Source organism: Solanum verrucosum, unplaced genomic scaffold (assembly GCF_900185275.1).
Source record: "Solanum verrucosum unplaced genomic scaffold, falcon-dt-bn FXZP01000170.1, whole genome shotgun sequence".
NCBI classification, from domain to species: Eukaryota; Viridiplantae; Streptophyta; class Magnoliopsida; order Solanales; family Solanaceae; genus Solanum; species Solanum verrucosum.
Genome location: NW_026020395.1, coordinates 1595263 through 1612531, shown reverse-complemented (window position 1 = coordinate 1612531; position 17269 = coordinate 1595263). Strand labels below are relative to the sequence as shown.

At 27.7% G+C, this 17269-nt stretch overlaps 2 protein-coding genes across 2 annotated transcripts; both read left to right on the top strand.

The window, feature by feature from the left end:
* The first annotated feature begins 407 nt into the window (after positions 1-407).
* On the top strand, positions 408-3805 carry LOC125839184 (protein trichome birefringence-like 41). Its single transcript, XM_049518156.1, has 5 exons — positions 408-778; positions 1522-1693; positions 2145-2320; positions 2689-2847; positions 3439-3805. The coding sequence occupies exons 1-5, from the start codon at positions 480-482 to the stop codon at positions 3782-3784; spliced, it is 1152 nt and encodes a 383-aa protein (XP_049374113.1). The 5' UTR covers positions 408-479; the 3' UTR covers positions 3785-3805.
* Positions 3806-11182: 7377 nt separating this feature from the next.
* LOC125839186 (transcription factor bHLH120-like) lies at positions 11183-13785 on the top strand. The gene is made up of 3 exons (XM_049518158.1): positions 11183-11575; positions 12361-12702; positions 13686-13785. The coding sequence occupies exons 1-3, from the start codon at positions 11183-11185 to the stop codon at positions 13746-13748; spliced, it is 798 nt and encodes a 265-aa protein (XP_049374115.1). The 3' UTR covers positions 13749-13785.
* Positions 13786-17269: the final 3484 nt, after the last annotated feature.

Here is a 17269-nt window from a genome sequence, read left to right as displayed (position 1 = left end):
AGTACTCGTTGGTTATGCATATTTCACAACTAGCCACACCATATAATGATGGAAAGCGCAAATAGGGATCATGATCCGTAGTAACTAGTAACCTAATGGCTGTCCTATTAAGAAGGCAATCTCACTCACCCTCTTGAATAAGGACATTATAAATAAGTATAAAGGGCCATGTAATATCACTTGATAACCAAATGTGAATAAAGAAACTATATATATAACTTTGCTTCGAAGTATCAATTTTATAAATTGCTGAAACTTCCTACAAACAAATCGTAAATATCAAGCAATAATAATAAGAACATTTCTGCTTTACCTAAGGTCACTACATAAAGTGAAAATAATTATAAATTCTACCAAAAAAATCTTGTCCTATCAATATATATATATCACCAATATTGATCCAAAACTAATCCTTCAATTTTTTAAAAACTTTTCCCTTTTTTCAAATTTAATTTTTCTTCTTCCTTCTTATTTCCTTGATGGAAACTAGACAATATTTCAATTTTATTTGTTTAATTTATGTTATTTTGTGCCTAAATTATGAGTCAACTAGTGCTGTAGTACTATTGAAACATTTAAGTCACTCAAGAAGATCAAAATCAAACAACTCATCATGCGATTTATTTCAGGGCAATTGGATTTATGATAATTCATATCCATTCTACAATTCATCCATTTGTTCTTTTATTGAAGGACAATTCAATTGCCAAGGAAATGGAAGACCTGATAAACTCTATCTCAAGTACAAATGGAAGCCTAATGCATGTGAATTGCCCAAGTAAGTTTATATAGCTAGTATCAGCAATTAAGTACTCATTGTGGTTTATTTGCACTAACCGGTCAGTCCTGAATTTTGAGTTTATACATCCTGAATAAAGTATCGGGGTTATATATGCTACATGAGTGATAATTATAGATTCGACAGAATTCAGTAATTTTGACTCAAACCCTATATTTGTGTTACGAAATTCATTCAATATGTACATATTTTATATCCAGAACTTAGTAAACAAAGAATTTGTGGATCATGAAATTAAATCTACAAACAAAATATTCTGACTATGCTTTTGATTATACAAATATAGGATTTTACCAAAAATTATTGGAGTTTTGTCAAATCTATAGCGAAAACTCTAGTAGGGAGGCAAGAGGATTATTTCAACTTGATTAATGGCAACTCCATACGATTAGAAGAAGATTTGAGAAATGTAACTTTTTTGTCAGTTAATTAATTGTTGTAGTCCCGGAAAGGAATTTGCATAGGCTACTTTCTTTCCTTTAGATTGTTTAATCAGTCTCTTTTGCTTGTTAGAGGCAAGGTCTGTGTCCCTTCTAATCTTTTGAAGCTATTTCTATTTATAAATCACATGGTAGGGGTCTAACCTAGCCCGACCCCCACACCCGTAGGCTCACACTCTATTGGTGATGGCTTTTTTTTTTTTTTTTAAAAAAACTCTAGTTTCGTTTGTGACTAAATTAAAAATCCTACTTATTTATTTATTTATTTATTCTTGAGGACAGATTTGAAGGATTGGAGTTTTTGAAGAGGGTGAAGGGGAAGAAGATAATGTTCATAGGGGATTCATTGAGCCTTAACCAATGGCAATCACTCACATGTATGTTGCATGCAGCCTTTCCCAAGCTCAATTACACACTCCAAAGAAAAGGAGATGTCTCCAATTTTGTTTTTCAGGTAGAGTTTAACGAAACTGCTTAAATATGTCATCAAATTTAATATGCATATATTATTAGTCAATAGTTGATTTGGAATATATCCCAACCGTTACCAATTTGGACCATAAGTGTCATTATCCATTAACGAAATTTCACCTTGTCTAACTAGTGTCACTTGACATTATCTAAATTTTTTTGCTACTTACCAACACTCTTCTCTCCTCTCATCATGTTTACGAGTAGTATCTGTGAGCCATTTCATTAATATTTGATCTTGAATATATATATCCCAGCTCTTATTAAAAGAAAAAATAAAATTAGCTCAAGAATTTATCGGTAATTCCTAGCTAATTATACGTAAGCCACATTTTAATTATTAAGTTCAATTGTATATTTGAGTTTTTGCAAATACAAAATGTACATATAATAATTTGTTCATAATTATAATTATATTTGTGAATTTGTGGCAGGACCATAATGTTTCTTTAATTTTATCACGGAATGCATTTTTGGTAGATTTGGTTAAAGAGAAAATAGGGAGAGTTCTAAAGCTTGATTCAATCCAAAACGGCGACGCTTGGAAAGGATTCGACATGCTCATTTTCAATACATGGCATTGGTGGCTCCACAAGGGAAGCCAACAATCGTAAGCTTTTCTTAATTAAAAAATCTTTAAATTTTAGCGTGTTAATGACACGTCTATTTATTCACTCAATCTATTTTGTTCCACCCATGGGCGTATCTAATGTATTAGCAATGGGTTCATCTGTGTGTTAAAGAATTTCATTAAATATGTATAAATAGTAGTAATGAAAATGATAAAATTACGAAGTTGACCCTTTTAGGTTCAAATTCAAGTACCTCTAAATTCTTGTGCAAGGTTTTGAAATATATATATCATTTGTTTTCTCTTTTCTGTACATATTTTCTTCACTAACCAAGTGTGTCTCTAATTTACTCCAAAACATTTTTTTTTTTACATATTAAATTGATGAAATTATGTATTTATTTCAGATGGGATTTTATACAAAAAGGAGATCAAATATATAAAGACATGGATCGTTTAGTGGCCTTTAAAGAGGGACTTAAAACTTGGTCCAATTGGGTCGAATCAAATATTGATCCTACCAAAACTAGAGTATTCTTTCAAGGCATCTCTCCTACACATTACAGGTAACATGTACTTCCTCCGTTCCTATTTATATGTCAATATTTTAAATTTTATGTGTATTAAAAAATTAAATAAATTTATTATTCTACCCTTATTTAATGTTTTTATTGGAATTCAGATTTTCAATCAATAAACATGAAATAATCTATTTTTAATTAATTAATTTGACCAATGAATATTAATGATCTACTTAATTTTTCTATGTTGATCAAATATATATTTTCAAAGCTAATAACTCAAGGGTAATTAAAAGAGAAAGAATAATGTCATTTATGCATTGATTTTATGTAATGACAAATATTAAGGACTATATATTTTTAGTAAAGATAACATATAAATACGTAGGAACTGAGAGCATATTCCTCACTTTCCTTTTTGATCCTACCATTATAAATTTATAATTATTGTATATTTGATTTATACATTACTTTTTTTAAAAAGATTTAATAAGACTTGAACATATTAGGTCATGACCAATTAATTATTTAACTCATATTGACTTTACTCATCACAACCTAACTTACTTTGATTATGATATGAAAAATATTTTATTAATTCAGCTCATTTTAACTCATTCAAATTTATTAAATCAGTGGGAAAGAATGGAATGCTAGCAAGCCAAGTAGCAATTGCAATGGAGAGACACAACCGATTAGTGGGTCAGTGTATCCTGGTGGACCAATGGCAGCAACAACAATTGTGAAAGAAATTATTGGCAATATGTCAAAACCAGTGACATTACTTGACATTACATTACTTTCTCAACTAAGAAAAGATGGACACCCTTCAATTTATGGTATGAATAATAATAATGGCACAAAGATCAAAAAGGGTAATGATTGTAGTCATTGGTGTCTTGCTGGTGTGCCTGATACTTGGAATCAACTCTTTTATGCTCTTCTTCTTGATCAACAAACCAAATCATCAAATACTATATGATAAAAATATAAAGGTGTATAATATATATTCCAATACTCTTTTTTTGTTTTATTTGAAATTATTATGATTATAGCTAGCTGCCATACATTTTTAATTCTTAAGATTATTTTTTTTTGGGTTTGATTATTTTATTTGCTTAACACAAGTCTTATTTTACTTTTACACAATACTTTAGTGTCTAGCAAGCTTCGACTTGAAAGAAAGAAGCAAGAGAATAACAATTGCGCGAAAAAGGTTACATCTAATTAGCGCACCGTATTTTTTGCTCGTTTGCATCGCACTTAACTGATTAATAAGATAAAAAGGATCCTACTCGCTATTTGAAGTGATATAAACTAATATTTTCTTCAATCAGCAATTAAGAGAAAAGTCTGATAGAGGTTAAAAGAGACAGAAACTCAAGTGGAGTGGTAAAAATAATAATGGAAATGTTCTTAACAATATTTACACAAATCAATGAATATTTAATATATATTTGTACGTACATAAACTTCTTGATTTAGAACAAGGTAGTTTTAAATGAAATGTTTGTTGTCTACCTAGTAATTATTTATATACAAATTTTCTGAGTGATATATTTCACTAGACACTAATATACACCCGGCATGTCTGATACTCCCTTTCATCCAAAATAAATAAATTTGTAAAAAAAATTTATGGTCCAAAATAAATAATTTTCTCCAAATTCAAGGAAGTACGTATTGATTATTTTCTTCCGAAATTGCAACTTCTTTTTAATTCATTACCATCTTAAAAATTATGCCACGCTCCAAAAAAAACTAAAATAATAATAATAAAAAATATTTGGATCAAAGAGAGTAATTTTTTTTTTACAATGAAGTGGTTAATTATTACCTCTATAGAATGATTAGCATAAGAATTATATGTAATTAGTTGGTAATCATTTATGTTGCCACTTACGACAATTCGACTAAACTAATTAATGGAAGCATACATTAGGCTTCTTTTTTAAGAGTAAATTATGATAATTAGATGAACGATTAGCATAGCCTCATAGCCTCATAGACCTTAATTAGATTAGCATATCATTATATTATTAATTAGATAAATAAAAGCATATATGATTTTCAAATATTTTTTATTTATGATATTTCCGACTCTTGGATTTGGATTACCACGTTAGTAATAATACAGACAAAACTCCAAAAGTGGAAGTGTAATTTTATGTTATGTTACATCAGTCACCATCCTAGGAAAACAAAATAAAAATAATGTTCAAAATATATTTGTATTTAAAGTAAATATTTATTTTAATATGTATTTCTAAAGGGATTAGGTATCATGTACGATGTTCCAACCAAACATTTTAATTATGTATTTGATTTGATATTTTATGTATGTGCTAATAATTCCTATTACCTAAAGGCTAACCAAAGCTATGAATTAGTATATTCATAATTGGTTTATGATCTCACCAATGTGCCTTGATATGACATCTTCTTAATCAAATTGACAATATACCACTTCTTTAATATTTATTTTATAAATACAAAAATTAAATGAACATTTGAGATCTAAATGCAATTAATTATGTTGCCATATATATTGGGATAAAGGAAGTTATAGTATTTTTTTTTCCGCTCCATTTTACATGTATTGTTTGTTATTTTTGCATGTTTCTTAAGAAAATATTTGTTGTTTACTCAACGCATTATCAAGTAAATTCAGAAAATTATTTTACTTTTCTTTTGACATTTATTTGATTTATATTTCCTTATTTGGATTAAAATATTAAAGAAATTAAAGATTTAAGTATAACCTGTTTAAGGATGACATTTAATATCTAGAATTATTTAATGGGGTCCAGAAGGAATTTATTTTTTATTCTCGTCAAAAATAAAAATGATATCCTTATGCGAACTTAATTATTAGACGCCATAATTAAATCCCGTTATTAGATTCGGAAATCTACTGATGACAAGGCTATCGTATTTAATTAGTACAGATTGATATTTAATACTATAACTTTTGTCCATAAAATTGAATTACATTGTCTATACTTGCCAATAGGGAGGATATAGAATTCGAAGATTATAGTAGAAGGATAGTACGTAATAGAGAAGAGGGCAGAATCAGGGGCATAGCTACATAGTCTTTAGGGTGTCCAATTGGACATTCTTTGTCAGAAAATTATACCGTATATATAAGTAAAAAAATATATAAAGTGGTTAAATAACGTATTTTGGACACCCTTAATACAACAAGGTATTGTAGCCTAGTGATTTAAGGTGCCTTGAAAGAGTCAAATCTTTAAGCGTTTGTGAATTCAAATCTCACTAGCAGCAGCTTTTTAAGCCTCTTCTAATTCCTGGACACCCTTCGTGAAATTTTTGGCTACGCCACTGGTGAGAACCAGTCTTCTTTTCACCTTATGTAGTAGTTTTACCTAATATTCCCGTATCTTATCCTTCCATTTTACCTCTCCTCAAACTCTACTCGTAGAATTACGTTATGTAGGTCAGTTGTTGTCCGTAGAGCATTTTGCCTCATGGTTGATTACTATTTGGTTTTAATTATTACTTTTGTCTTTCCATAAATGGCTACACATACATGTGGTCCAATTACCATAGAGTAATAAGTTATTGTATTTTGGCTTAATTATTACTTACCTATTGAACACTTTTATCTATACAAAACTTATTCCTATTAGACATTTTTCGATAATCAATAAAAAAATGTGAAGTGTGTGAAATACACTCTCGCTGACATGACAAAATAAATAATGAAAAAATGACATGTGACAAATGGGCCCCAAAAATTATAGAAAAATAATTTTTAAATTAAAAAATAAAAATTTATTTCAAATACACCCAGCCCCCTACCCCACGCTACTCCACCCTCTTTTCTTCTTCATCTTCTTCGTTGCACCATTCCTTTTCCTAAACCACAAAAGTGACAAAACTCTACATCTCTAACAACTTATTTACAGATTTAGTTTTTTCTTTTTTTAAAAATTATTTCATACCTACAACGTGAGAGAAAGATATAGAGAGAGATTCATATTAGAGTGATGAAGAAACGCAGTTTGTTGACAGATAATCATTTTTGAAAATCGAGTGCAAAAAGAAATCAAGAAGACCCAAATTAATTTTGTCGAATTTTCGGATATTAACTTTTATATGTAAATTAAATAGACTTACATTTTAATTTGAATGGTGATATTTGTTTAGAGATGCCCGGAAATGGAGTTTACGTCGGCTAAAGTTTTTGGTCGAATGTCTGAAATTCGAGTCAATTCCCTAAATGGCCACCCAAGTTGAGGGAATTGCTTTGAAATATCATTTATGTTTCATTTAGGACTAAAATATCACTCAACTATCACTATTTTCCTCCAAATATACTTGACACTTCAAAAGCCTCACTCTCTCCTAATTGGCATGACATGTCATTAAGAATTTTTTTAAAATAATAGACTAATTTAATTCTCAAACTCATTTAACTAAAATAATGATCGTATTATTTTTTTAAAAGAATATTAGTTTATTAAGAATAAATTTTCATACTTAAGAATCTTTTATCATAATTAAACTTTTTTATTTTTTTATGTTATAAAGAATAGGTTTTTACAACGTACTATAATATCATCAATTTTGAATATTTATAAATATGTACATTCAAAAAAAAATATTGATATACAAATCACTCATGAATGCTAACTTACATCAATTAATCATAAATTGTATAATGAATCAATAATATTAAAGGTCAATTAACGGTTACAATAATATTAATCGAGTACTTTGAAATTCATGCGTACCATTTTATTATATTTTTTGAAAAAAATAGAAAGAGAATAATATCATATTTTTTATCCAAAAACAAATACTAAATGGCTCAAAAGTCTTCTTCTATTCTAGTTGATATTTCATGTCATTAAATCATCATTTAAAAAAATAATAGACCTATTTAATTCATCAAACTTATGTCTCTACAAAACAAATATATAAATTACATGAGAATTTATGAAGATTATTAAAAAAAAAAAAAAAGTCTAATTCCTTTATATATTTTTACCAAACAAAATTCAATGAAAAAATTTCTTTGTACAATTATTACTTGGTAATTTTTAAAATTCCTAAGTAAATTATTCAAAAAATTTAAGCAATTTTTTTCATAAAAATATTCAAATAAATTTGTAAGGTTGACAAAAAAGTTGGTAAGAAAGAGAAAATTATTATTTAACTTTTTTTAATTTAATTTTTTTTTCTTTTATTCTATATTATATTATATTTTAACTTCTCATACAATTAAACACCAATATATATTCTTATATCATCCCAAATTCATGAAATACAAGTAATAATTAATTGAATTGCCTATTTTAATTCAATAATATACATATTATATGAGATTAATATGTTGATAAATAAAGATCAAAATTTTATTTTCTAATATAAATATTATGCACTTTCTATTTTCTTTTCAAAGAAAGATATTGTAAGATATATGGATTTCAAAGCACCCAATTAATTATTTTTTAATAGTTAATAGACCTTCAATATTATTGATCCATTATATAATATATGATTCATTGATGTAAGTTGACATTCATAAGTGATTTATATATCAATATTTTTTGAATATATTTTCTCATAATTATTCAAAATTGATGACATTATGGTAAGTTTTAAATTTTCCAAATATTACAAAGAAGAAATACTCGAGCCAGAAGACCTTCTCGCAGATGATTTCTAGTCAGTGTGCCACGAGTGGCTTCTCAAAATTATTCTTCACAACATAAAAAAATTAAAAAAATTAATTATGATAAAAGATTATTAAGTATGACAATTTCTTCTTAATAAACTAATATATATATATATATATATATATATTTTATTTTATTTTTATATTTTTTTTTAGAAAATAATAAGATCATTATTTTAGTTAAATAAGTTTGATAAATTATTAAGCCTATTATTAAAAAAATGACTTTAATTACATGTCATGCCAATGGGAGAGAGTGAGGCTTTTGAAGTGTAAAGTATATTTGGAGAAAAATAGTGATAGTTGAGTGATATTTTGATCCTAAATGATACATAAATGATATTTCAAAGCAATTCCCTAAACTTGGGTGACCATTTAGGGAATTGACTCCTGAAATTTTTTCTTTTTCTTTTCAGATCCAATTAGTTGATTTAAAAAAAAAGAAGAAATAGATACAAGATGCAGGGTGAAGAAGACGTCTGAAAGAGGGGTGGGGGGCCTTTTTCTAAAAAATAAAATATTATTTTTATTGAAAATTAACATAAAATATGATATCAGATTGCATCACGCGCGAAAGGAAAGTGGAGAACACTCTTTCTGTCAAATCAACATTTTGTGTTTAATAGACATACGTTTTAAACAATTTAGGTGTCCAATAGATACTAGCCCTACATAAAATGTCTAAATGAAATATGCAAATAACTTTAATGAATTGTAGATGACTTAAAGCCTTGTATTTTTTACTCTATTTTATTTGTCTGAGTATGTGAGCTATTGATTTTTATCTTATTTTATTGTCAACGCCTCAAAACTTTAAATCTTTATATTCTCCCCTTTTGAATCAAACCATTTACGTGACAGGAAGAAAATTGTCCTTGATTTATAACTGGTCATGATACATAATAATTTCATAAGGTATCTATGCTGATCTTATCTTTTTATTTTTGTGAGATTATGTAGAGGTTATTTTTGATAGACTTTATAGTAAAAGAGTAAGAGATAAAGTAAGAAAGCAACAAATAGTTATATACATTGAAAAATAATAGAATATGCGGTTACTAAATAAGTAGTATTTTATACTGAAAAGCGGAGAAGAGAAATCTCTCCCATATATTCCCACATAAAAAGTATTTATACTCGGCTATCTACGCCCTTTCTACCATAATCCTCAATCTTCATATCTTTTTATTTAGTATCATATCTAATATCTTCAGTAATATGAAGCTATATGGCATATCTTGTCTAACAAAGACTTGAAGAGGCACTCTTTCGATTAATGATATCATCGTATCAAAGTATTTTTGTAAGGGGTTCTTAAAAAGTTTAAAAGGACGTATAATTAATTAATGTGGAGTGGTGGAGGGTAATAAAAGTTTAAATTTACTTGGACACACATGCATAATATAATTGACACTTGTGCAAATTAAATAATTAATTGTGAAGGAGTCTTTCTCAAGTTTCTATGATTTTGCTCTCTTTAAATTGGAGAAAATCAAGTGGCCTGATCAATAGATTTTGCTTCTACTTAGAAGTAATCCAAAATTTAATTAGTGCCCTAAATTTTCTCTAGATATGAGCGTATATTCCTATATAATATATAAAATAATATAAATATTGATCTATTAAATAAGACATTTAAATTATAAAATTAAAGACAAAAATTTAAGCTGTTAGAAAATAGTTGATTCTATTTAGCTAAGTTGCAAATTCATTAAATGGTAAATCTATTGGACCAAAATGATTAGATATTTCTTGAATTTGCAAAGTTGAAACATCTCAATTTAGTTTAGCTAGTGAGATTTATAGTGACATTAATTTGAAGTTATTTGGTACAAACATGTGTTATGATCGTATTTCACCTAATACTTCTTTATATAAGATTCTCTTGATTAGAATTTATTTTAGAATTTATCATTGTGTGTTGTGTTGTTATATTTTTGAGATATATTGTCTTGACGTAAAATTCAATACAATTAAGTAATATACAAATAAGTTCAATTCTAACAAAATTTTACATTATAACCTTACGATTTTCTACATAAACATGTTTCATTTTATAAGAATAAGAGTGTATTAGTTAATTATTTATTTTACTAAATTATCTGAATCTAACTACTAATAATTTATAAAATATAATTATTTAATAATTATTATAAAGGTAGAATTGAAAAAATGGATATCTAAACAAGACAAATAAAATGAAAAATAAAGTTTTAGTATATTAGTCAAGTTAAATTATCCGAAGGGACTAAATTTTAGATGAAATTTACAAAAATCTGACAAACTAAAAGTTAAACATGAAAGATCAAATAAGTTGAGGGACTGAAAATTAACAAATAAAAAAGTAGGATAATATATATGGACAAAAACATCATTGGGATATGCCTAGATTCCCATTATTATTTATCTAAGTGAAAAAAGTAAGTGAATTATGGCACATTGATCATGTGAGATTAATTAATTTAGCTTATTTCACTTGCGGTTTAACTTGTGCTTTTTATCTTCAATAATTTTATTGTCTGATTACTATGTTTTATATTTAATTTAAAAAGTTTCTTTCATTGACATTGAGAGCTTAAATAGTTATGAGATTCTTATAAAATCTCGAATAATTCATTGTATTCTAAATTTTAAAAAAAAAACAGAATCATCTTGGGCTAAAACAAAAAAATAATGGATGATTCCGAATTTGACTTTGGCCAATTAGATCAACTATTCAACTTTCTTTCCTCTACTCCTCCTCCTCTTCTTCTGCCTCCGACTACTCTTCAAATTAATCAAGATTCATCATTTTCATTACAAAAACAAAACTCTAATCTTGTTTTTACAAGTACTCATCATGTACCTAAAAAGAAATCAATTGTCACCAATCATGTGAGTAAAAAAAAACCAATTTTAATCACCAATATTAATATTATTGATGATCAAGTTCAAGATCCGCCTAAAGAGAAAGAGATGGTGGTGGAGAAGAAAGTTATGCGAAGAGATGTTGAAAGGCAAAGAAGGTGCGATATGGCTAAGCTTTATCAACGTTTACGCCTTCTCATTCCTTCCAAATATCTCATGGTAAGTACAACACATTTTATTTACATTTAGAGTGTTTGACACGAAGAAAAATATTTTTATTAAAAAAAAATTCCAAATTAAAAAGTTTTTTTTGTATTGATTGGTGAATGAAAATATTCTTTGACAATCAAATATTGTTGAGTCTCACATGGGATGTGAGAGGGTTGACTAGTTGGCAATACACACCTTTAATTGCAGCTAGTTTTTGAAGTCGATTTAGGTCTAAATTCATTTTTTTTTATCAATTCTTTATGAAAAATATTTTTCTAAAAGATGATTTTCAGTCATACCATACGCGCCAAATGGATTAAGATCTCTTTCGTGTTAACTGTTAAATATGTTATATCTTTATGTTCCAAGTCAGAAACTGTTAGAGTCCAACTGTATGGTCAGTAATTTGTTTTCTTATATGATTTTAGGCAATTCTCATCTCAAGCTAATTTTTTTGGATTGAGTCAGACTCAAAGTCAATATCTTCTCACAGTATCATAGCTAGTCAGCTGATCCATCCTAATTTGTTGTTTATCCGATATTGGGCCCCCTATGTTATATTGTTCATATTTCAAACGTCCAGTTCTAATTATATGACTTTAGGCAATTCTTTTCTGAAACTAATTTTTTGAGATTGAGTTAGACTCAAGATCAATATCTTCTCATAGTATCATAGCTAGTTAGCTGATCCATCCCAATTTGTTGTTTACGCGATATTGAACCCCATGCATAATTATATTATCCATGTTTCAAATGTTCAGTTCTAATTATATTTTCTTCTAATGATAATCCAGGGAAAGAGATCTATATCTGATCATCTAGAAGAGATAGTGGATTATGTAAAAGACTTGAAGAAGGACATAGAAGACTTGGAAAGTAAAAGAGAAAAACTGAAAGAAATGAAAAATATTAATTGTAGCTCTCAATTGGCACCAAATTCTTCCTCTATGAAATTAAATGATGATGATGAAGATAAAATAATAGTGAAATCATGCAATGAAGGAGTGGAAATTTCAATAAAAGGAGGGCTTTCTATTTCAAAAGTGCTTAAAGTTCTTATGAAAGAAGAACTTATTGTTATTAGTTGTGTTTCCTCCACAATTAATCAAAGGCTTATTCACATTATTCAAACTAAGGTTAGTTACTTAATCTTCTCTATACTCAATTTTCAACTATGTGTACATTTTTTTTTCCTTTCGAAAGAGAAACAAAGTAATGAAACCCCAATAACATCTCTCACATATATAAAGAGGTTAATATTAGGGATGAGGGTCTGAAAAATACCCCAACTTCGGTGGAATTTGTTGTTGCGATACTAAACTTTCATGAGGACCTATTACCTCCCTAGACTATTTAACACCGTATTTTAAACATATATATTTGCCCACGTGGACATAAAAAATAATGTAAAATTATAAATAGTAATGTGTCCACGTGGGCACATATATACCTTTAAAATACACTATTAAATAGTTCAGGGGGTAAAAAATACGGTATTAAATAGTCTAAGGAGGTAATAGTCGCAACAGAATCCGACCAAAGTTGAGATATTTTCAGACCCTTATCCCTTAATATTATCAAGAAATCGCTAATTTCTGACTAGTGTTTAGTAGAAAATTGGTTCATCAGTTAAGATTTTCAAATTGAAAATCAATCAAAAATGTCTTATAAGTCAAAATACGGAGAATTCCATAAAAAAGTTTAAATTGAGATGAGGGGCAGTTAAAATCAATTACTAACCATTTTAATTTGTTTGTCCTACCTTTTAAGTACTAAATTGAGATGGAGTAGGTAAACTCAATTACTAATTAAAAAAATAGCATATTTTATTTTTTTTACTATTTTTCTTCTTTTTTGACAATCTTTTAATTCTAAATTTCAATGTTGACATGTTTAAGAACATAAAATTAAAATGCATTTTGGTACATTAATTTACATATCTTTAGTTTAAAATTATAAAATTAAAAAATCTTTTCGGTTTTAAAACTCCATGTAAAATTAAAATAATGCGAACAAATTGAATCGGAGGAAATATTATTAAGGAGAATGGAATATATCCTAGGATTGACTTTATGTGTGTGTTGAAATCTTAATATATTTGGAAATTATTTATGTGTAGGTGAACACAAGAGGAGATATTGATCTTGCATTACTACGATCCAAGTTGATGGGTTTGTTTTAGGCATAATATTTTGGAATTTCTAAGCTTAGATCCTTTTCGTTTGATGTACATTTAAGTTATTGTTCGTTATTAAAAAAATCTATTTAATCATTTATAAATATTTATCTTCATATCGAATACACCCTTCGTGTTTCTCTTTTTGGTTTTAATCAATGTCCCTTGTTACTTCCTTCATCCAATAATAGTTGTACACTATATTAAAAATAGTTATCCAACAATATTTGTTTGATTTAGAAAATCAGGAGATAATTTAATTTTTGTGTCTATTTTATCCTTGCTATTAAATACTAATTTTTTTTATCAAAACATTAAACTTAATAAAGTCAAAGGGCCTGATATACCCCTCAACTTTATCATTTAGAGCTGATATACCCCTCATTATGAAAGATATATGCCCCTATTGCTATACAAATGGCTCACATATACCCTTTTCCTCTAATGGAAGTGAAAAAATTAATTTTAATTTAATATTTTAATTATTATTATTTTAAAAAATATATAATCCCATATGGGTATATTTAGTCCTCCTCACACATAATTTTTTTGACTTTTTTGTTTCAACGAATAATTTAAATTTATTATTTTGATGGTCAAATTTATTTATGTTTCACTAATTTCCTTGTAAACTTTATTATAGATGACCCAATTTTTTTTCAATACAAAAACTAAATAACAATATAGTTGAAAAAAAATAGTTTTAAATTATAATATAGCCACAAAAAAATTAGTTTTAAAATTTTCTCTTTACACTAACGAATGAAAGAAAAAAATAAAATAAGAATAAGAAACTCAAAAAATGATAATCAAAGACGTCAAAAAATAATTTTTTGTATAAAAAAAATTAAAATATACCTTGAAATTCGCTAGAAGGATCATATATACCCCTACATGATTTTTTTTTAAATTTAAAAGTCAAAAACATAGATTTAAAACTATTTTTTCACTTCTGTTAAATTAAGGGTATATGTGAGCTCATTTTGTAACGGTAGGGGTATATGTGAGCCGTTTGTATAACGGTAAGGGTATATATGAGTCACTTTCATAACGAGGGACATATCAGCTCCAAACGACAAAATTGAAGGGTATATCAGACCCTTTTCCCTTTATTGTTTCTTAAGCGGTTGTGTCAAATCAATAATGGACAACTATTGTTGAACAAAGTGAGTATAAAATAATCATAGAAAGATCGAACCTTTTTTTTTCAAAAACCTAATACTCCCTCCGTCCCATTTTATGTGAGGTAGTTTGACTCGACACGGAGTTAAAGAAAAAAATGAAGACTTTTAAAACTTGTGGTCCAAAATGAATGATAGAAATTTGTGTGGCTGTAAATCATTTCATTAAGGGTAAAATAGACATTTTATAGTTAAATTGTTACTTAATATAAAAATGTATCATTTTTTTTAGACTGATTAAAAAAAATAAGTCACATAAATTGAAACAGATGAAGTACCATGTTCAGACAAAAAATAAAAATAAATTGTCCACAAAGGGACAGAAACCTAAACAAGGGTAGGGACATCACTTATTATTCATATTATATGATATTTATGGCTTTATTTTAGTTATTTTAAAAAATATTTTTCACATAATTATAATGATATTAATTTTTTTCTTTGAAATTTATTCTTATATATAAATGAATTTTTACATAATTAAAGAATAGAATTTATAAATTACCTGAGACGTATGTCCAAATTAAAAATATCATAGAATATGAATCGAAGAATATATATATATATATATATGAAAGTGTGGATAACCACACAGGTGGCGATCGACATGCCTGCTTCACCTGTGTGGTTCCACACTTACATATACATTTCCCTACTTTTTTTCTCTATTTTAATTTGTTTGTCTTATTTTTTAATTTTCTTATATATCTAAAAATTGCGTTAAAAAATACTACAAATCATGCTAATTGACAACGTAAAATTCATATAAAAAATTGATTGTTTATAAAAAAAAATTGATTAATTCATAAAATTAATCGATCCATGTCATATAAAATGAGACAAAAGAAGTAACATGTATTATTTTAATTTGAAAACTACATACAAAGTATTATAAATCTCAATTATTAACAAAATATTGACTCTTGAAATTCTATTTGTGCTACATATATTGGGACAAGGAAAGTAACATATATTATTTCAAAATTACGTAAAAAGTACTATAATTTACAACAATTAACCATTTATTTTTATTTATATCACATAAATTGAAACAAAGAAATAATAGATATTAGGCCCGTGCTAACACGAGCACTTTTGTCTAATATATATATATATATATATATACTACATGGACATGACCCGTGCTCATAATTATTTTTACACAGTTATTTTCAACAGCATACACAAAAGTTATTTGTCATATACAAACTTGAGTATAGAAACTAAATATCTCTATGGTTTAATGAAAATCTTTTTCAGTCTAAAACAATTATTTGTCTAAAATCGCCAATACGTATGGACTGTGATGAGGCGCCATCCAATTGAAGCAGTCCATAGAATGTCACTGTTGGAGCATTTCTGCAGTACATTGGTCTTGATCATATAGATTCTTATGATGTCCATGATAAGCACTTCTTGAACTTCAATTCAAAAGGGACATAACACCTACAATGAAAGACATGGTGAAGGTGTTTTAGGCCATATATATATATGTATGTATGTATATTAACTCTCTCTTTCGAATTAGGACACATCAAATACACAAAAAGTAGAGAGCGCTATTATTTACAATCAACAAGTGTTTAAACATAGTAGCAAACTCAATACTTGAAACATATGATACAGCCTATACAAAAAATGAATATAAGAATACATATTACGTACCTCTCATTAATAAATATTTTCAGTCATAGTCCATCTAGCTTTTCCTGCAATGTAAGTCAAATTCATGGATGGATATTTTACATTATTAGGGATTTTAAATGTCAATGATCTGAGCATATATCATTGCGGACAAACTTAAGTTCACTAAATGGTAAGAAAATGTCAAAGCTTTAGTACCACAAGGTAGAATAGACTTGCCTACTAACATTTCAGCCATGAGGCGACCTGCACTTCAAAGATCAGTATGTATTCCATGATCTGGAGCACTTAGTAGAAGTTCTGAAGCTCTTTACCGAAATGTGACAACTTGACTTGACAGAGAATGCTCTTTTACATGATTGAAGTAATTTGCGAACCTAGACTCGGTGATATTTAGCATTCCATATTTGTCAATCAACAAAGCAGACCCCATAATTTTTTGGTGCAAAATACACTCTCGTGACAGAGCTGCAGCTGTGCAAGTAACTGCCGCATACAACGGTTTATATGAAACTGAAAAAATACTTTAAAAACCAGCAAGTGTAATGACCAACAACAAATGAAAACTAAACTCAAACGATACGCGTCTTTTTCATTACAGGGTCGTTCTGCATCAAATCCTCAATAGAGAATGGGGCATTCTCACTATACCCCTCTTCCATCTCTCATCCAAATAAGAAAATATTGCTCCCGCTATGCTCA